General features: G+C 57.0%; 1 protein-coding gene across 1 annotated transcript; it reads left to right on the top strand.

Moving 5' to 3' along the window:
- Positions 1-5,108: 5,108 nt before the first annotated feature.
- On the top strand, positions 5,109-6,419 carry LOC135896363 (uncharacterized). The gene has a single exon (XM_065424744.2). It carries the CDS (start codon positions 5,109-5,111, stop codon positions 6,417-6,419), a length of 1,311 nt encoding a protein of 436 aa, XP_065280816.2.
- The last annotated feature ends 15,049 nt before the right edge of the window (positions 6,420-21,468 follow it).

Raw genomic sequence — 21,468 nt, forward strand, 5'->3', positions numbered from 1 at the left:
TGCATTGGCATTGGGATGTAGCGAGAATCTCGACAATTCCGTCCGTTCCCTCTGTTTGACGCTTCCTCGTTTGCAAACGCCAGGCGCGCGCTGTTTGCGTTCTCGTTGTGACAGCGCGTGCGCTGAAAGATTTGTAGCAGAAACGCACAGAACGCCATGCGCTCAGCACAACAACACACACACAAAAAGGGACTCTCACGCGCCGATAGGGCCATTTTACTCCGCATTGGCTGCTTCAACACAGCGCAGCGGATGTCTCGCCATTCAGTTCCGTTTGCCAGAACTGCACTGCTGGCGTTGATGAAACTCTCGCACACGTACTTCTCGACTGCGCCGCATATATCTCAGCTCGTGAAATCCTAATCGACGCCCAGGACTCCCCATAGCCCGTCCCGAGGACTTTCTGTTTCCTAGGGGTCTTGCGGGTTTACTCAAAAGAGCCTTCCCAGCTCTCATTGATTTCTTTGAGTCGTCGAACCTTACCACGCGGCCATCGGCGCCGTTTCACGCTTCTTTTCTTCACGGCCTTACGCTCGTCCTCTCCCGTATTTGTTTCTCTTCACTCCTTTATTCGCCTTACCCTCCCCCGTGCAGTACTGTTGAGGTGACCTCCTAAGCGAGAGACTGTTGCGGTACTGCACTCTTCTCTTCTTTTACCAGTTCAACGTCACTTACTACTACTTCTTGTTTACAAACACGCGGCGCGCGCTGTCGGACAGCGCGTGTGCTACAACTTTTGTAGCAGAGCCGCACAGGAAGCCATGGGCTCAGCACAACAACACGCACAAAGCAAGTATGGGATGGGGCGCGTGAGGCGACTCTGCGCGAGCGGCCACGTTCGCCTGCACTAATTACCACGGCGCGTGTTTCACACACCTAGGACGATGAGGCGGTCGTTGCTGCACATTTACTTAATTCTGGTGTAGCGTAACTTTTAAAAGCAGGCAGCCCTCATCCCTCTTTTGTTTTTTTCACGCTTTATGTCTTCTCTTGTTTCGACGCGCTTTTAAAAGCGGGTCCTGAGGTGTGCCTTCATGGCTGCTAGAATGCCCTCTCGGCGGCCGCCCGCACGTAGGCAGCAGTGCTCCGGACTGAAATTCAGAGCCGCGCCATGCCAGTGCCGCATCGCTGTAGCAGTGGCTGGCGAGCGGAAATGGGTTAGCACGTTCACGAAGCAGCAGTGCGTAAGGGATATTTTACACTGTTATTACAAATGTATGTGTGAGTGGCTTTAAAAGGGGGAAAAGGAAGAGATAAGTACAGCGCTGTTACTGCCTCTCGTGCGAGGGCACCTTCACGGCGCTGTACGGGTGAGGGGAAAGGGATAAGAAAGGGTAGTGAAGAAAACAGAGTATAAAAGTGAATTATTACAAATGTAAGCTCTCCGCACACTTACATAGCTAGCGGTTTCGCGCGCGCCCTGCGTATAGCTGCCTTCGTACGGGGCGACGGGAGAGGGAGGAGGTCGGAGCGCCGTCAACAATGCCCTCTCTCTCTTCCGTCCCCTAGAATGCTGAATTGGGCTCGCGCGCGCGTCTTACGCTGGTTTCGGTGACGTTATCTGCGAGGCTACGTAAGCTATCGCGACGAAATTTGACGGTCGTGTAGGCACCAGTGAGCGGTGCCGGCGTGCGAAATTTGAAACGCCTGAGGCGAAGAGAGCATGAACGCGCCCTGTTTTGCGACTAGTGATCAAGGGAACGATGTTGGCGTGGCTGAGTTTGAAGTTGTGCGCACGGTGTGCTTTGCGGCAATGACCAGAGTGCACTTGCAAGCGTATCCGAGCTACCGGTGAACAGAACGAGTAATCATAATTACGAGAACACAATAAACTTGTTCCTGGGGCGCGACACGAGCAGTGAGTGCGTGCAGCATAGGACAATAACGTTGTTGACACGTTCATTTATTTATTTATTTTTTTTCTCTTGGCGCGTCGAGCAAAAGAAGAAGTGAGGCGGGTTGAACATCAGCAGTCAGAGGTGCCAAAGAGAAACAACATGAGAAAAAAAAAAAAAAAAAGTAAGCTCCGCGATTGTGTTACGAAGCCACTTGTCTCGAACTCAGTGCGTGGCCTAAGAAGGGCTCAGTGCAGCCACCCGCGACTCACTCGCGAAGAGAGGCCGCGCTGCCCGTGAGCCAATCGGCGCGCGTTTCGCCTCCTCGCCCTGAGAGACGCTCCCGGACCTTCGAAGCGAGCGGTCGCATCGCCCCTCGCTCCGACGACTACGGCTCGCCCGCCACTACTTGCGCGCGTGCGTCTCCTCCTTCGACCGCGCTTACGAGCGCAGCCCTTTTCAGGGCTCGCACGGCAGCCGGCTCGATTACCTGAGCCGCGCTGCTACACGGAGGCCCCACCTCATGGGTGACGCTCCGAAGCAGCAGCATCGGCAGAGGCCGAAGAAGGCAACTCCTGGCCTCACCGACTCGGAGCACCGACGGGCCCGGCAGCACCAGCCGCGTGGACAACAACCACGCACCGGCGCATCGCCTCCCGCGTTACGTTGGAAGCGCGGGCTGAAGGCTCGCGCGCTGCGTGCGCTGTCGGCTGATTCGACGGACTCCTCGCCGTCATGCCCGCCTTCGCGCGAGAGTGGGACGCCGACCGCGCGCGCCCCATCATCCACGGACGCTCCCTTCCGCGCTTTTCCGTTTGATGTGCAGAAGAAGACGAGTCCCAGCGGCCACGACGCCGCACCGTCCGCCTCAACGGATACCACCACAGAGGCCCCCACTTCGGCTGCCTCCACCGACGACGGTGCTAGCTGCGCGTCGATGGGCGACACCGACGAGAGTGCCGGCAGCTTCTTCTTGCCAACCGCAAGTATGATTGGTGCCGACACTTCGTCCTCCTGTATGGACGCGACGGCCTCGCCCGAGGCAAGTCCTGTCCGGCCGGATACCCCATCACTGTCGTCGCCGGCGGCCTGCGCGTCGCCCCCACTCTCCAACATCGAGCCCACCGCTCCTGCGGCGGGGGAGGGCTCGCGCGCGGCGGCGGTGGCTGCTCCCGTCGACGACGACAGACCAGCTGACGGCCCCTCGCCCAACGAGAGCCGGCCGAGTGCGCCCACCCCTGCTCCAGCTGCCGGGGGATCAAGGGAGCTCAATCAGGAAAATCCTCCGCTGCTGCCTGCGGCCGCCGAGGATGCCCAAGCCTGCCAGCCGGCAGCGGCGCAGCAAAAACAAGCCGCACGAAGGAGACGCCGTCGCCGACGGCTCGTCGACTTTGAGCCGCTCGCCCCACCCGTTGACGATGGCGTCGCCCGCGATACCGACGTCACGGTACTCTACCGTCCCACCGGGCGCAAGGCGAGTTTCCTCGCACTCACACGGGACGGTATCGCTGCCCAGCTCTCCTGTGTGCCAGGCGTGAGACGCGTTCGCGTCAACTTCCGCCGGAATGTGGTGGCTGCAGACGTGATGCGCGGCGCCGACTTGGCGCCCCTCCTCGACGTGTGCGACCTCGGCGGCGTGACGGTGCGCCCCAAGGCTCTCCACAACAACTCCTGTGTGGGTGTCATCCATGGGGTCGACCCTTCCTTCGACGCCCGCACAGTTCGCGAGAACCTGGAAGCGCCCGTCGCGGTGCTGGCATGCTCGCGGAGTGGCGCGTGCGTCACCGTCACTTTCGTCGGGAGTGTGGTGCCTCCAAGCGTGCGGCTTTTCAAGCAGCTGCGTGCCGTTCGTGCCCGACTTCCTCGACCGTTACAGTGCGACCGCTGCGGCGTTTTCGGACACGCCGGCGCCACCTGTTTCCGCGACGCCCGCTGCCTCCGCTGCGGTGAGTCGCATCCTACAGGAGGCTGCCCCGCGGAGAAGGCACGCTGCGTGAATTGCGGTGGTCGACATCCCTCGACAGAGCCGAGCTGTCCGGAGTGGCAACGCGAAAGGAAGGCGGCCGTGCTGTTGTCTTCGTCCGAGCGGCCCCTCTCGAGGAAGAAGGCGCTTCAGCTGGCCGGCGCCACATCACACGAGCCGCATCTAGCCACACCATCGAAGGATGCTCGCGCCCCGCAGGGCCGATCCTACAGTGACGCCCTGCGTGGCCGCAACACCCAGACGGCCGCTCCCGAGTCGTCACGCGGCCCTCAAACCGCACCAAGCAACGACCCCAGGGACGCACTCATAGCCGCCCTCGCGGCTGCACTCCGTGCCGTACTAGACCAGTGCCCAGCCATCGACAGCAACATCCGACAGATGTGCGACGCGGCTATTGCGGCACAGGAAGCCTTGCTGCTTCACCGCGACTAGGAGCGTCACCGCGCCTTACAAGCGAATGCAAAGAACCTGCCCACGCGCTGTCGGGGCAGTCGCCGCCGCGTCTATCTCACCCTTCTTTCCATTCCCTATCCCTCTTGTGCAGTGCGGTTGAGGTGTCCTCATCCGAGAGACAGTTACTGCACTGCACATTAACCCAATTATTTCCTTCCCAAACAAGAACCTCTCTCTCTCGCCCTGCTTTCGACACTCTCCCGCACGAATCTGTCATCTGTGCTGTGCGTGCGCTCGGTGTTGCGGGCAACCTGCTTGCCTACGTCCAGGCTTTCCTGGCCGACAGGAAGTTCGCCGTCCGCGTCGGCAGGGCCACCAGCTCGCCTCGGCCAGTGACCACCGGTGTGCCTCAGGGTAGTGTGTTGAGCCCATTTCTGTTTAACCTCACCCTCGCTCCCATCATCGAGTGCATACCGAAAGCTGGCCGATTCCCTGTGCGTGCTGTTGTGTACGCGGACGACGTCGCACTCTACGTCCGGGGGCCGACGTCCGCCATCACCGAGATGCGACGCGGACTACAGGAAGCTTTGGATTCGGTCGCTGGCTTCCTCCGTGCCATCGGCCTAGAGCTATCAGCGACCAAGAGTGAGGCGATAATGGTGCACCCTCGCGCTGCCGCACGCCGCCACACCGGCCGTGTGCTCATCGATGGTGTGCCACTAAGCTGGGAACCGACGGTGTCCTACCTCGGTCTAACCATCGACCATCGCCTCACCTGGGTCGCGGAAGTGAAACGCCTACGCGCCGCCTCTCTCCGTGTGGAACGTGCGGTTCGCCGCCTCCTCGCGCGCGGGCAAGGCTGCGCCCCTTCCTTCGCCGTCCGTGTTTATGGAGCGATGGCGCTATCGCGGGTGTTCTACGCTCTGCCGCTCTGTGATGTGCGCGACTCCCTGTGGCGCGCCGTTGACCGCGACCATCGCAGGGTGCTTCGTGTGTGCCACGGCCTTCCCCGCGTGTCGAGAGTGGCAGAAACGCTCGCCGAAACTGGCGCCTGGCCCCCCTCACTGACGGCCGATCTCCGCGCGCTCGGCCACATCGAGCGCCTCTCTAGAGCCCCCGGCACGAGCCCCATCCTGTCGCTCATACGGGATCTCCCTGCGTCACGAGTGGGCAAGATGCTCCAGCTGTTCACGAACATTGTGGCTGATCCGCCGGCTCCACCACCAGACTGGCCGCCACCGAGTCTCGCCGTGCCCCTGGACGTGTGTCTCGAACTGCCAGGCGTCCGCTCCAAGCAACGCACGCCTCTCTGCGCCATCGTGCAGGAGGCTGCAGCGAGGATAGAGGACGACCTGGCAGGGAGAGCGCACCTGTACACGGATGGCTCGGTACTCGAGGACGGCTCTGCGGCTGCTGCTTGCTTCGCCCCGAGCCTCGCCATCGAGTCCCAGTGCCGCCTGCCCTGCCGAGCCACCTCCACCACCGCTGAGCTCGTGGGATTACACCTGGCTGCGGACGCGCTCGAGCAATCGCCGCACATCGCTCGCGCGGCGATCCTAACAGACTCGAGGCCCGCACTGCAGCAGCTTCTCCTCGAGGAGCGCGCCCCACTGCTCGCCCAGCGTGTTGCCTGCAGATTCCATGCCTTGCAGCAGCGGGGACTGGATCTGCGGCTGCAGTGGGTGCCATCACACGTTGGCGTCGCCGGGAATGAGGCCGTCGACGAGCTTGCGCGACGCGCACACGTTGTCAACACGCCGATCACACGGCGGGTCAGCTCGTTCGACGCCGCGCGCCACAGCATCCGCCGAGAGCTCGCCCTACGCCACCCCGACGACCGGGTTGCGCGGGGACGCCCGCCACGCCATCTCCCGGAGGCCGGCTTCACTAGACGCGAGCGCGCCTTCCTCCTCGCCCTGCGGACCGGTTCCGTCTGGCCCGCCGAGAGGAGGCATCGCCTCCAAGGAGCCCCCTCCCCTCTCTGCCGGGACTGCGGCGCGACCGAAACGTTGGAACATTTACTGTGTGAGTGTCCGACTTTTTCGAACGCGCGCGCGGCCCTCGCAAAAGTCTACCGTACGCACAAACTTCCCTGTGCCACGGTGGACAATCTGCTGCACCCCTCTGGCTGCATCTCGAGCCAGAAGCGCCTCTTCCGAGCGATTCTGGTGTTCGCCGAGGACATCGCCCTGGCCGATCGCCTCTGAGCCCCCTCCCCGCGCTTACGGTGTTTCGACCGCTGCTGCTGCTTCCCTCTCCCTTTAACCACTCTTTTCTACCCCATCCCCCCAGTGCAGTGCAGTTGAGGTGTCCTCATCTGAGAGACAGTTACTGCACTGCACTTTAACCCAATTATTTCCTTCCCAAACAAGAACCTCTCTCTCCTCGCCCTCTTTTTTGCGGCGCGGCTTCCTCGCTCGGTCGCGGCGCAGGGACTCGGCATTCGCTCTCCTGACTCGCTTCGAAGCAGCAGCAACAGCCGAGATGTCTGGACGTGGCAAGGGCGGCAAGGGGCTCGGCAAGGGTGGCGCGAAGCGTCATCGTAAGGTGTTGCGTGACAACATCCAAGGCATCACCAAGCCTGCCATCCGTCGCCTCGCTCGCCGTGGTGGTGTCAAGCGTATCTCTGGCCTGATCTACGAGGAGACACGCGGTGTGCTCAAGGTGTTCCTCGAGAACGTGATCCGGGACGCCGTCACCTACACTGAGCACGCCAAGCGCAAGACCGTGACCGCCATGGACGTGGTGTATGCCCTCAAGCGTCAGGGCCGCACCCTCTACGGTTTCGGAGGCTAAGCAGCACGCGTGCGCGCCGTCGTCTGCAAGCAGCGCATCAGCTCCTCTGAAGAACCCAACAGCCCTCTTCAGGGCTACCCACCTGGTGCTTCGGCAGTGACGCGCAGGATTTGCGATCTCCTGCTCCGTTAGCCCTCTTTTGCATGCCATTATCTCGCATTCGGCCGCACGAGACGCGCGGTGAACTTGGGTCAGGTGAGCGAGCGCAACCGCATGTATTTGCAAGGCGTGGTAGCATTGCTTTTCGCCCTCGCAAGGCGAGCTTTGCTCGATTGCATTTGCGCTCGCCACTGTGTGCTGTGTTGCTCCCATTTCAGTCGCCGTCAGTCTGTCCGAGTTGCGACGTGGCGGTCGTTCGTGCAGCTCAGTTGTCGCCTTTGGTTGGACCCTGGTAGAGGCAACCAGAGTGGAATGATGATTAAAAGCAAGAGGTAATCATAAGCTCGTCGATGCGCATTTTGTCGCTTTGAAGTGGCTCGCTTCCTCTACTCCCTTGGAGAAGAGTACGAGCCGCGCGGCAGCGGGCGCATTTCAGTTAGGTAAGTTTTATATTTGACAAAGATAGCTCATGTGGGTACGCAACAAAGCAAAGCACGAGGAAAATATTGCCGGGCACGGGCCAGTGTGTAACAGCTGAAAGCGAGTTTTCTACAGGCAGCGTTTATTTGTTCTTTCCAGTGCAAGCGTTAAATGATTGAGCCTACTGTGTCTTAGCTCAATTCGCATGGCTTCGTTGGTTTGCGTGTGTGCGTCGGAGAAAGAATAACGAGCCAGTCCTCTTGCCCTACGAGCTGAGCGCCCGTCGTGTCCCTCGTCTAGCCTGCGGTTGTTGCAAGCCACCACCGTGCGATTCACAATTGTGTAACTCTTTTGAGCGACGCAAATGAATGCTAAGGTGAGATTAGCTAGTTAACTTTCGCTAGAACCGAGCTCACTGCGTTGTATTCAAACGGACGAGGGTGCGCGCGGTGGACACCGAGGCGCGTGCTGTTTTCATTGATGCTGTTGTTTGTGATACTTGTGTACAGGGTCACAGTGGGATTTCTTATTAGCGCGCTATAGGTGATAAGCAGTTGGTTCGATGCCTACGTGGCTCTTCTTGCAAGCCAATGCACTCCTTAGTTGACCAGAACAAGCGGAAAATAAAATAGAGGAGCAGAGCGGCGAAGTGTGCTTACTGAGACAGAAATATGCTTGCACAGTGCAGACTCACTTTCTCTCGTTATTTCTATACGACTGGCTCTTTCGTCATGCGTGCGTGTAGGTGATGCTGGGCGACCCTTGTTCGCGCCATATACTTAGATCGGTCAGGAAGCGGGCGCTGGACATGCGCTGTATTTAAAGAAAACAAAACTTTTTCGAGCGACGTATCCGTGCATGCCACACGCCGCGCGAGCTGGGGAAAAAGAGAGAGAGGGATGGGCGATTTGAGCGGTGCATCACGTATTTGTCGAACTCTTCGCCGCCAGAGGGAGCCGCCTGTCCTACATACGAACATTTGTCCTTGTGGCAGCTTATGTCCGGCGTATTACGCGCTGTAAGGCGGTTGCGTAATGGCATGGACGCGCCAAAGTGCACAAGACTACCTCTTGCCGCTGCATCCCTGGAATTTCGTGTATGTGCAAGCTGCTGTACAGAAAGATTCCGAATTCGAACCGGCTCCCTCACTCGTGGCACATGTATTGGCACGCGAAGGTAAGAGAAACTGACACACGCCGGCCGTCGTCATTGCACGGATTTCGCATTCGTGTTGCGCTTAATGAAAGCCAAGCTCGCGCCTATTATTTTACATTTGTCCCACGAAGCCGCCGGGAAATAGCAACGTGAGGTGATGGCCAAACAAGTCAACAAATGGGGAAGGAACAGTCAGAGAAAATGTACGGGCCCCTTGCTTTGAAGAAGCGTGGCACCATTGGTTTATTTCTTTTCGCTTGTCTATGTTTGGATTACTACTGCGAAGTCACTGGCATGTGCGTGCAAAGGGCATAGCCGAGGACCAAGCAAGGCGTACACAGTGATGTGTACGCCTCTCATGACAACAACGGGTTGTCATGAGAGAACTACTGCAGCCATGTAAACAAGGTTCTTGTTGCATGTGAGAAAGAAATGTCTGGTGGTGCTGTGACGTTCCTTTTTTCTTTTTTTTTTTCCTTCCATAATGCTCGAGTACTGGCAGGTTAAGAGGTACAAAGTTTCATATCTCAACAATACAAAGCGGTACCGCGATCGTGTGAGCTGCACACAACTACTCACGGAAGTTTTGTCTAAAAATTTTTATCCCACCGAAAACGCCTGTAACGTCTACGAAGGTATTGTAAAAGCCATACTCACACATGACTGGTATATCTCATCGAGGCGTGTAAATTGTGTTCCCTTTATACATATCGCCTTGTGCAATTAACAGAATTTCCAAATCCAGTTCCATCGCTGTGTGACGGAGCCTTCAAGCGCACAGTGGAACTGTTTTTTCTCTCTTCCATTTCACAGTTTTCCACACTCACTGGGAAAATAAAAAAAAAAGAATATTAAGAAAGAGGCAGAGCTCGGCATCAGTTGAAAATTGCACTGTTGCAGGCGCGGCCTTTGAACATCTTCGTTTACACGCAATTAGGCGCACCAAATTCGGTGCATTAGTTGGCGAGGAAATACATTTCTCCCGGCGGCTGCCGAGCTGGAGCTTCGCTATAAGATGACAACAACGCCGTCGATCCTGTGGCGAAGTTGCGTGCGTGAATGAAATCGAAAAAGCTAGCTGACGAAATGTAGGCACTGTATAGAGCAAAGTGTTGCGTTTCATGAGTGTTTGTCAAAACATGGGTGTCCCTTGCAAGTGCGAAAACTGTGTGCCGAATGCGTGGCACGGGGAAGCCGCGCTTGGGATCGCGCCTGCGAAGCGTTGGTTGATGCTACCTTGACATATTGTTTAAGGACCCTTCATACACACGGAAGTACCGCTTGCCTGTCCATAGTTTTGAGGCCCCAATTAGTTGCCCATGTCTCCTAACGCGCGTTCAACACCTGTCAATATTGTATTCCAAATTCGCTCTTAGAGCGGAAGTACATCGTTTTCCCTGCAACTCTCAAGTGGTGCTGGTAGTCCGTACGTGAGTTTGTCGTTAATCTTGCGAGGCGCATGCGTTCTTCTATGCGTGGACGGCAAAGTGCGGTACTGGCATGTCTGCACATGCGAGACGGTTTGCCTCCGAGTGCGGCCAAAACACGACGTTGTTGCCCCTCGAGAAGGCACCGTGGCGCGCACTTGTAGTTCGTGAAACGAGCATCAGCATGATCAAATCAAGGCAGTGGACAAGCAGTAATGTACCCTAAACCTGCCACCCATCTCCGTCGCGCGGAGATCGCGATAACAGCTCCGATGGCGTTGGGCGTGGAGCGCTAACCACTGTCGAGATCAGTGGTGTGGTCTCACACTCGGCACTGGCAATTCGCGACGCGCGGCGGTATAAGCGAGATTGTGGTGTTGGCTGAAACGGAAGAGAACAGCGCGGCATGCTGTCGTGTTTAAACTCAATTAAACCGCCTGCGAATGTGCTTTCCTTAGCCGCGAACAGGGCGGCCGCGCGAAAACGTGCCTCCTCCAGCATCCTGGCGAACGGCGGCGGCGTGCGCACCGCCCGAGACGGCTGCGCTGGCGCTGGCCAATCGGCGGGTGACTTGGAGAGGAGAAGAGTAGTGCGGCGAAGCACGACGCGCGCGGCGCAGGGGTCATTTTCACTCCGGCAGTCGACGACTTCGGACGCTCGCTCCGTTCGCCATGGCCAGGACCAAGCAAACCGCCCGTAAGAGCACCGGTGGGAAGGCTCCGCGTAAGCAGCTTGCTACCAAGGCTGCTCGCAAGAGTGCACCTGCCACAGGAGGGGTTAAGAAACCGCATCGCTACAGGCCTGGGACCGTGGCCCTTCGTGAAATTCGCCGCTACCAGAAGTCGACCGAACTTCTCATCCGCAAGCTGCCGTTCCAGCGCTTGGTGAGGGAAATCGCTCAGGATTTCAAGACCGACCTCCGATTCCAGAGTTCGGCTGTGATGGCCCTTCAGGAGGCCAGCGAGGCCTACCTGGTCGGTCTCTTCGAGGACACCAACCTGTGCGCCATCCACGCCAAGCGCGTTACCATCATGCCGAAGGACATCCAGCTGGCCCGGCGCATCCGTGGCGAGCGCGCCTAAGTTCGGCCGCTGTCTGCGCCGCAGCCTCGGTCGGTCAGGCAAGCAACACAAAACGGTCCTTCTCAGGACCACCTACATGTTTGCTTCGGCCACGGGAGCACGCGAGACCACGTACTCCAACCGTACCCTCTCGGTCTGTCTGTTCTGTTGTTGTTTTTTTATTATTAATATTTGTGCGTGTGTGTCTGTGGTGGGCTGCCGGTGCGAGGTGTTGCCTCGTTTGGTATGCATATGGTAAGTATTGCGCGCGCTCGAGCACGAACAAGAAGAGAGAGGAAAATAAAAAAAAGAAACAAAATGCGCGTTCGTTGCGAAACGGTTCGCGCATTCATGCGAAGAAGCCGCGCCCCAAAACGAAATTAACGCGGCCGATGTTGCGTGCAAGCTTTCGTGTATTGGAATGCCATGCGTGCGTTTGTTCACGTTCCTCATGCATACCTGCCTGGCTCATAAGTAAGTGCATGCTGGTTGCGGATATGGCCCATTTGTTGTTTGTTTTTAAGGGCCCATATCACAGTCCACTACGCGAATTGCAGTGAGGCTCGTGCCTGTGCGCCCCCGGACACCCTGAAGCTCGCTTTCTATCTACATTCGTGCACTGACATGCCAGCTAGCTAGCAGCAGCAGCAGCGTCAGTTCAAGAGTGGGCACGGTTGCGATAATTCAAACAGAGGGAAACGGGCGCAGAGAACGGGATTGCCAAGCAAAACCCTGCCGTCACACGCATTTCGGTGGTCCTGACAAGGACCGTTGGGTTGTGCGACGAGCGCGACTGTAGTCCGGCGGCTGGGAGCTCGCTTACGCCTTCTTCTCGGTCTTCTTTGGGAGAAGCACAGCTTGGATGTTGGGCAAGACGCCGCCCTGCGCGATCGTCACGCCGGAGAGCAGCTTGTTCAGCTCCTCGTCGTTGCGGATGGCGAGCTGCAGGTGGCGGGGGATGATCCTGGTCTTCTTGTTGTCACGAGCCGCGTTGCCAGCGAGCTCGAGCACTTCGGCAGCCAGGTACTCGAGGACGGCCGCGAGGTAGACGGGAGCGCCCGCTCCGACGCGCTCGGCGTAGTTTCCCTTGCGCAGGAGACGGTGGATACGGCCCACGGGGAACTGGAGACCCGCGCGGCTGGAACGCGTCTTGCTCTTGCCCTTCGCCTTGCCGCCTTTGCCGCGTCCGGACATGCTGGTGCTGTTGCTGAGACTGAGGACGAAACAACGACTTGCACAGTCGCGATCGGTGAGCGATTTGAGCCGTGCTCGTAGCGCCTTCGCCGCTCTCGCCGCCGCCGGTCCCAAAGGAAAGCGCGAGCGAGCACGAGGGAGAGGGAGAGAAGCCGCGCGGACCAATGGCGAGCGCGGCAATGCGAGGTCCCGTCAACACCACCCTCCCGCCATAAAAGCGCGGCGCACGCGACCGGTCGCGCGTATTCCGATCTCGTTTGTTCGGCTACTGACACTGCCGCGATGCCTCCCCAGCCCAGCGGTAAGGCCGTGAAGAAGGCCGGCAAGGCGCAGAAGAACGTGCGCGCCACCGACAAGAAGAAGAAGAAGCGCCGCAGGAAGGAGAGCTTCTCCATCTATATCTACAAGGTGCTGAAGCAGGTGCACCCGGACACTGGAGTCTCCAGCAAGGCCATGTCTATCATGAACAGCTTCGTGAACGACATCTTCGAGCGTATCGCCGCGGAGTCGTCCCGTCTGGCTCACTACAACAAGCGCTCGACCATCACGAGCCGGGAGATCCAGACGGCCGTGCGTCTGCTGTTGCCCGGTGAGCTGGCCAAACACGCCGTGTCCGAGGGCACCAAAGCCGTCACCAAGTACACCAGCTCCAAGTAGGCGACCGAGCGCTCGTCCGCGCAGCCAACACCCAACGGCTCTTCTCAGAGCCACCCAAGGTGTCTGCATTGGCATTGGGATGTAGCGAGAATCTCGACAATTCCGTCCGTTCCCTCTGTTTGACGCTTCCTCGTTTGCAAACGCCAGGCGCGCGCTGTTTGCGTTCTCGTTGTGACAGCGCGTGCGCTGAAAGATTTGTAGCAGAAACGCACAGAACGCCATGCGCTCAGCACAACAACACACACACAAAAAGGGACTCTCACGCGCCGATAGGGCCATTTTACTCCGCATTGGCTGCTTCAACACAGCGCAGCGGATGTCTCGCCATTCAGTTCCGTTTGCCAGAACTGCACTGCTGGCGTTGATGAAACTCTCGCACACGTACTTCTCGACTGCGCCGCATATATCTCAGCTCGTGAAATCCTAATCGACGCCCAGGACTCCCCATAGCCCGTCCCGAGGACTTTCTGTTTCCTAGGGGTCTTGCGGGTTTACTCAAAAGAGCCTTCCCAGCTCTCATTGATTTCTTTGAGTCGTCGAACCTTACCACGCGGCCATCGGCGCCGTTTCACGCTTCTTTTCTTCACGGCCTTACGCTCGTCCTCTCCCGTATTTGTTTCTCTTCACTCCTTTATTCGCCTTACCCTCCCCCGTGCAGTACTGTTGAGGTGACCTCCTAAGCGAGAGACTGTTGCGGTACTGCACTCTTCTCTTCTTTTACCAGTTCAACGTCACTTACTACTACTTCTTGTTTACAAACACGCGGCGCGCGCTGTCGGACAGCGCGTGTGCTACAACTTTTGTAGCAGAGCCGCACAGGAAGCCATGGGCTCAGCACAACAACACGCACAAAGCAAGTATGGGATGGGGCGCGTGAGGCGACTCTGCGCGAGCGGCCACGTTCGCCTGCACTAATTACCACGGCGCGTGTTTCACACACCTAGGACGATGAGGCGGTCGTTGCTGCACATTTACTTAATTCTGGTGTAGCGTAACTTTTAAAAGCAGGCAGCCCTCATCCCTCTTTTGTTTTTTTCACGCTTTATGTCTTCTCTTGTTTCGACGCGCTTTTAAAAGCGGGTCCTGAGGTGTGCCTTCATGGCTGCTAGAATGCCCTCTCGGCGGCCGCCCGCACGTAGGCAGCAGTGCTCCGGACTGAAATTCAGAGCCGCGCCATGCCAGTGCCGCATCGCTGTAGCAGTGGCTGGCGAGCGGAAATGGGTTAGCACGTTCACGAAGCAGCAGTGCGTAAGGGATATTTTACACTGTTATTACAAATGTATGTGTGAGTGGCTTTAAAAGGGGGAAAAGGAAGAGATAAGTACAGCGCTGTTACTGCCTCTCGTGCGAGGGCACCTTCACGGCGCTGTACGGGTGAGGGGAAAGGGATAAGAAAGGGTAGTGAAGAAAACAGAGTATAAAAGTGAATTATTACAAATGTAAGCTCTCCGCACACTTACATAGCTAGCGGTTTCGCGCGCGCCCTGCGTATAGCTGCCTTCGTACGGGGCGACGGGAGAGGGAGGAGGTCGGAGCGCCGTCAACAATGCCCTCTCTCTCTTCCGTCCCCTAGAATGCTGAATTGGGCTCGCGCGCGCGTCTTACGCTGGTTTCGGTGACGTTATCTGCGAGGCTACGTAAGCTATCGCGACGAAATTTGACGGTCGTGTAGGCACCAGTGAGCGGTGCCGGCGTGCGAAATTTGAAACGCCTGAGGCGAAGAGAGCATGAACGCGCCCTGTTTTGCGACTAGTGATCAAGGGAACGATGTTGGCGTGGCTGAGTTTGAAGTTGTGCGCACGGTGTGCTTTGCGGCAATGACCAGAGTGCACTTGCAAGCGTATCCGAGCTACCGGTGAACAGAACGAGTAATCATAATTACGAGAACACAATAAACTTGTTCCTGGGGCGCGACACGAGCAGTGAGTGCGTGCAGCATAGGACAATAACGTTGTTGACACGTTCATTTATTTATTTATTTTTTTTCTCTTGGCGCGTCGAGCAAAAGAAGAAGTGAGGCGGGTTGAACATCAGCAGTCAGAGGTGCCAAAGAGAAACAACATGAGAAAAAAAAAAAAAAAAAGTAAGCTCCGCGATTGTGTTACGAAGCCACTTGTCTCGAACTCAGTGCGTGGCCTAAGAAGGGCTCAGTGCAGCCACCCGCGACTCACTCGCGAAGAGAGGCCGCGCTGCCCGTGAGCCAATCGGCGCGCGTTTCGCCTCCTCGCCCTCTTTTTTGCGGCGCGGCTTCCTCGCTCGGTCGCGGCGCAGGGACTCGGCATTCGCTCTCCTGACTCGCTTCGAAGCAGCAGCAACAGCCGAGATGTCTGGACGTGGCAAGGGCGGCAAGGGGCTCGGCAAGGGTGGCGCGAAGCGTCATCGTAAGGTGTTGCGTGACAACATCCAAGGCATCACCAAGCCTGCCATCCGTCGCCTCGCTCGCCGTGGTGGTGTCAAGCGTATCTCTGGCCTGATCTACGAGGAGACACGCGGTGTGCTCAAGGTGTTCCTCGAGAACGTGATCCGGGACGCCGTCACCTACACTGAGCACGCCAAGCGCAAGACCGTGACCGCCATGGACGTGGTGTATGCCCTCAAGCGTCAGGGCCGCACCCTCTACGGTTTCGGAGGCTAAGCAGCACGCGTGCGCGCCGTCGTCTGCAAGCAGCGCATCAGCTCCTCTGAAGAACCCAACAGCCCTCTTCAGGGCTACCCACCTGGTGCTTCGGCAGTGACGCGCAGGATTTGCGATCTCCTGCTCCGTTAGCCCTCTTTTGCATGCCATTATCTCGCATTCGGCCGCACGAGACGCGCGGTGAACTTGGGTCAGGTGAGCGAGCGCAACCGCATGTATTTGCAAGGCGTGGTAGCATTGCTTTTCGCCCTCGCAAGGCGAGCTTTGCTCGATTGCATTTGCGCTCGCCACTGTGTGCTGTGTTGCTCCCATTTCAGTCGCCGTCAGTCTGTCCGAGTTGCGACGTGGCGGTCGTTCGTGCAGCTCAGTTGTCGCCTTTGGTTGGACCCTGGTAGAGGCAACCAGAGTGGAATGATGATTAAAAGCAAGAGGTAATCATAAGCTCGTCGATGCGCATTTTGTCGCTTTGAAGTGGCTCGCTTCCTCTACTCCCTTGGAGAAGAGTACGAGCCGCGCGGCAGCGGGCGCATTTCAGTTAGGTAAGTTTTATATTTGACAAAGATAGCTCATGTGGGTACGCAACAAAGCAAAGCACGAGGAAAATATTGCCGGGCACGGGCCAGTGTGTAACAGCTGAAAGCGAGTTTTCTACAGGCAGCGTTTATTTGTTCTTTCCAGTGCAAGCGTTAAATGATTGAGCCTACTGTGTCTTAGCTCAATTCGCATGGCTTCGTTGGTTTGCGTGTGTGCGTCGGAGAAAGAATAACGAGCCAGTCCTCTTGCCCTACGAGCTGAGCGCCCGTCGTGTCCCTCGTCTAGCCTGCGGTTGTTGCAAGCCACCACCGTGCGATTCACAATTGTGTAACTCTTTTGAGCGACGCAAATGAATGCTAAGGTGAGATTAGCTAGTTAACTTTCGCTAGAACCGAGCTCACTGCGTTGTATTCAAACGGACGAGGGTGCGCGCGGTGGACACCGAGGCGCGTGCTGTTTTCATTGATGCTGTTGTTTGTGATACTTGTGTACAGGGTCACAGTGGGATTTCTTATTAGCGCGCTATAGGTGATAAGCAGTTGGTTCGATGCCTACGTGGCTCTTCTTGCAAGCCAATGCACTCCTTAGTTGACCAGAACAAGCGGAAAATAAAATAGAGGAGCAGAGCGGCGAAGTGTGCTTACTGAGACAGAAATATGCTTGCACAGTGCAGACTCACTTTCTCTCGTTATTTCTATACGACTGGCTCTTTCGTCATGCGTGCGTGTAGGTGATGCTGGGCGACCCTTGTTCGCGCCATATACTTAGATCGGTCAGGAAGCGGGCGCTGGACATGCGCTGTATTTAAAGAAAACAAAACTTTTTCGAGCGACGTATCCGTGCATGCCACACGCCGCGCGAGCTGGGGAAAAAGAGAGAGAGGGATGGGCGATTTGAGCGGTGCATCACGTATTTGTCGAACTCTTCGCCGCCAGAGGGAGCCGCCTGTCCTACATACGAACATTTGTCCTTGTGGCAGCTTATGTCCGGCGTATTACGCGCTGTAAGGCGGTTGCGTAATGGCATGGACGCGCCAAAGTGCACAAGACTACCTCTTGCCGCTGCATCCCTGGAATTTCGTGTATGTGCAAGCTGCTGTACAGAAAGATTCCGAATTCGAACCGGCTCCCTCACTCGTGGCACATGTATTGGCACGCGAAGGTAAGAGAAACTGACACACGCCGGCCGTCGTCATTGCACGGATTTCGCATTCGTGTTGCGCTTAATGAAAGCCAAGCTCGCGCCTATTATTTTACATTTGTCCCACGAAGCCGCCGGGAAATAGCAACGTGAGGTGATGGCCAAACAAGTCAACAAATGGGGAAGGAACAGTCAGAGAAAATGTACGGGCCCCTTGCTTTGAAGAAGCGTGGCACCATTGGTTTATTTCTTTTCGCTTGTCTATGTTTGGATTACTACTGCGAAGTCACTGGCATGTGCGTGCAAAGGGCATAGCCGAGGACCAAGCAAGGCGTACACAGTGATGTGTACGCCTCTCATGACAACAACGGGTTGTCATGAGAGAACTACTGCAGCCATGTAAACAAGGTTCTTGTTGCATGTGAGAAAGAAATGTCTGGTGGTGCTGTGACGTTCCTTTTTTCTTTTTTTTTTTCCTTCCATAATGCTCGAGTACTGGCAGGTTAAGAGGTACAAAGTTTCATATCTCAACAATACAAAGCGGTACCGCGATCGTGTGAGCTGCACACAACTACTCACGGAAGTTTTGTCTAAAAATTTTTATCCCACCGAAAACGCCTGTAACGTCTACGAAGGTATTGTAAAAGCCATACTCACACATGACTGGTATATCTCATCGAGGCGTGTAAATTGTGTTCCCTTTATACATATCGCCTTGTGCAATTAACAGAATTTCCAAATCCAGTTCCATCGCTGTGTGACGGAGCCTTCAAGCGCACAGTGGAACTGTTTTTTCTCTCTTCCATTTCACAGTTTTCCACACTCACTGGGAAAATAAAAAAAAAAGAATATTAAGAAAGAGGCAGAGCTCGGCATCAGTTGAAAATTGCACTGTTGCAGGCGCGGCCTTTGAACATCTTCGTTTACACGCAATTAGGCGCACCAAATTCGGTGCATTAGTTGGCGAGGAAATACATTTCTCCCGGCGGCTGCCGAGCTGGAGCTTCGCTATAAGATGACAACAACGCCGTCGATCCTGTGGCGAAGTTGCGTGCGTGAATGAAATCGAAAAAGCTAGCTGACGAAATGTAGGCACTGTATAGAGCAAAGTGTTGCGTTTCATGAGTGTTTGTCAAAACATGGGTGTCCCTTGCAAGTGCGAAAACTGTGTGCCGAATGCGTGGCACGGGGAAGCCGCGCTTGGGATCGCGCCTGCGAAGCGTTGGTTGATGCTACCTTGACATATTGTTTAAGGACCCTTCATACACACGGAAGTACCGCTTGCCTGTCCATAGTTTTGAGGCCCCAATTAGTTGCCCATGTCTCCTAACGCGCGTTCAACACCTGTCAATATTGTATTCCAAATTCGCTCTTAGAGCGGAAGTACATCGTTTTCCCTGCAACTCTCAAGTGGTGCTGGTAGTCCGTACGTGAGTTTGTCGTTAATCTTGCGAGGCGCATGCGTTCTTCTATGCGTGGACGGCAAAGTGCGGTACTGGCATGTCTGCACATGCGAGACGGTTTGCCTCCGAGTGCGGCCAAAACACGACGTTGTTGCCCCTCGAGAAGGCACCGTGGCGCGCACTTGTAGTTCGTGAAACGAGCATCAGCATGATCAAATCAAGGCAGTGGACAAGCAGTAATGTACCCTAAACCTGCCACCCATCTCCGTCGCGCGGAGATCGCGATAACAGCTCCGATGGCGTTGGGCGTGGAGCGCTAACCACTGTCGAGATCAGTGGTGTGGTCTCACACTCGGCACTGGCAATTCGCGACGCGCGGCGGTATAAGCGAGATTGTGGTGTTGGCTGAAACGGAAGAGAACAGCGCGGCATGCTGTCGTGTTTAAACTCAATTAAACCGCCTGCGAATGTGCTTTCCTTAGCCGCGAACAGGGCGGCCGCGCGAAAACGTGCCTCCTCCAGCATCCTGGCGAACGGCGGCGGCGTGCGCACCGCCCGAGACGGCTGCGCTGGCGCTGGCCAATCGGCGGGTGACTTGGAGAGGAGAAGAGTAGTGCGGCGAAGCACGACGCGCGCGGCGCAGGGGTCATTTTCACTCCGGCAGTCGACGACTTCGGACGCTCGCTCCGTTCGCCATGGCCAGGACCAAGCAAACCGCCCGTAAGAGCACCGGTGGGAAGGCTCCGCGTAAGCAGCTTGCTACCAAGGCTGCTCGCAAGAGTGCACCTGCCACAGGAGGGGTTAAGAAACCGCATCGCTACAGGCCTGGGACCGTGGCCCTTCGTGAAATTCGCCGCTACCAGAAGTCGACCGAACTTCTCATCCGCAAGCTGCCGTTCCAGCGCTTGGTGAGGGAAATCGCTCAGGATTTCAAGACCGACCTCCGATTCCAGAGTTCGGCTGTGATGGCCCTTCAGGAGGCCAGCGAGGCCTACCTGGTCGGTCTCTTCGAGGACACCAACCTGTGCGCCATCCACGCCAAGCGCGTTACCATCATGCCGAAGGACATCCAGCTGGCCCGGCGCATCCGTGGCGAGCGCGCCTAAGTTCGGCCGCTGTCTGCGCCGCAGCCTCGGTCGGTCAGGCAAGCAACACAAAACGGTCCTTCTCAGGACCACCTACATGTTTGCTTCGGCCACGGGAGCACGCGAGACCACGTACTCCAACCGTACCCTCTCGGTCTGTCTGTTCTGTTGTTGTTTTTTTATTATTAATATTTGTGCGTGTGTGTCTGTGGTGGGCTGCCGGTGCGAGGTGTTGCCTCGTTTGGTATGCATATGGTAAGTATTGCGCGCGCTCGAGCACGAACAAGAAGAGAGAGGAAAATAAAAAAAAGAAACAAAATGCGCGTTCGTTGCGAAACGGTTCGCGCATTCATGCGAAGAAGCCGCGCCCCAAAACGAAATTAACGCGGCCGATGTTGCGTGCAAGCTTTCGTGTATTGGAATGCCATGCGTGCGTTTGTTCACGTTCCTCATGCATACCTGCCTGGCTCATAAGTAAGTGCATGCTGGTTGCGGATATGGCCCATTTGTTGTTTGTTTTTAAGGGCCCATATCACAGTCCACTACGCGAATTGCAGTGAGGCTCGTGCCTGTGCGCCCCCGGACACCCTGAAGCTCGCTTTCTATCTACATTCGTGCACTGACATGCCAGCTAGCTAGCAGCAGCAGCAGCGTCAGTTCAAGAGTGGGCACGGTTGCGATAATTCAAACAGAGGGAAACGGGCGCAGAGAACGGGATTGCCAAGCAAAACCCTGCCGTCACACGCATTTCGGTGGTCCTGACAAGGACCGTTGGGTTGTGCGACGAGCGCGACTGTAGTCCGGCGGCTGGGAGCTCGCTTACGCCTTCTTCTCGGTCTTCTTTGGGAGAAGCACAGCTTGGATGTTGGGCAAGACGCCGCCCTGCGCGATCGTCACGCCGGAGAGCAGCTTGTTCAGCTCCTCGTCGTTGCGGATGGCGAGCTGCAGGTGGCGGGGGATGATCCTGGTCTTCTTGTTGTCACGAGCCGCGTTGCCAGCGAGCTCGAGCACTTCGGCAGCCAGGTACTCGAGGACGGCCGCGAGGTAGACGGGAGCGCCCGCTCCGACGCGCTCGGCGTAGTTTCCCTTGCGCAGGAGACGGTGGATACGGCCCACGGGGAACTGGAGACCCGCGCGGCTGGAACGCGTCTTGCTCTTGCCCTTCGCCTTGCCGCCTTTGCCGCGTCCGGACATGCTGGTGCTGTTGCTGAGACTGAGGACGAAACAACGACTTGCACAGTCGCGATCGGTGAGCGATTTGAGCCGTGCTCGTAGCGCCTTCGCCGCTCTCGCCGCCGCCGGTCCCAAAGGAAAGCGCGAGCGAGCACGAGGGAGAGGGAGAGAAGCCGCGCGGACCAATGGCGAGCGCGGCAATGCGAGGTCCCGTCAACACCACCCTCCCGCCATAAAAGCGCGGCGCACGCGACCGGTCGCCCTTCTGCGCCTCGGACCTGTTCGAACGTCTGCAATCGAACTCACCAGCCAACCTCCATGCCGCCCGTGTGCTGCACCTACGACCGCGCTTTCGAGCGTAGCCCTTTTTAGGGCTCCCAAGGGTGCACACGCAGTCGGAGGTACCATCGTCCACCGCTCTCTCCCACTGCACTGAGGATGTCCGTCTCCGACAACCCAGTGCAGGGGCCACGCGGC

This window comes from Dermacentor albipictus, unplaced genomic scaffold (genome assembly GCF_038994185.2).
Source record: "Dermacentor albipictus isolate Rhodes 1998 colony unplaced genomic scaffold, USDA_Dalb.pri_finalv2 scaffold_199, whole genome shotgun sequence".
NCBI classification, from domain to species: Eukaryota; Metazoa; Arthropoda; class Arachnida; order Ixodida; family Ixodidae; genus Dermacentor; species Dermacentor albipictus.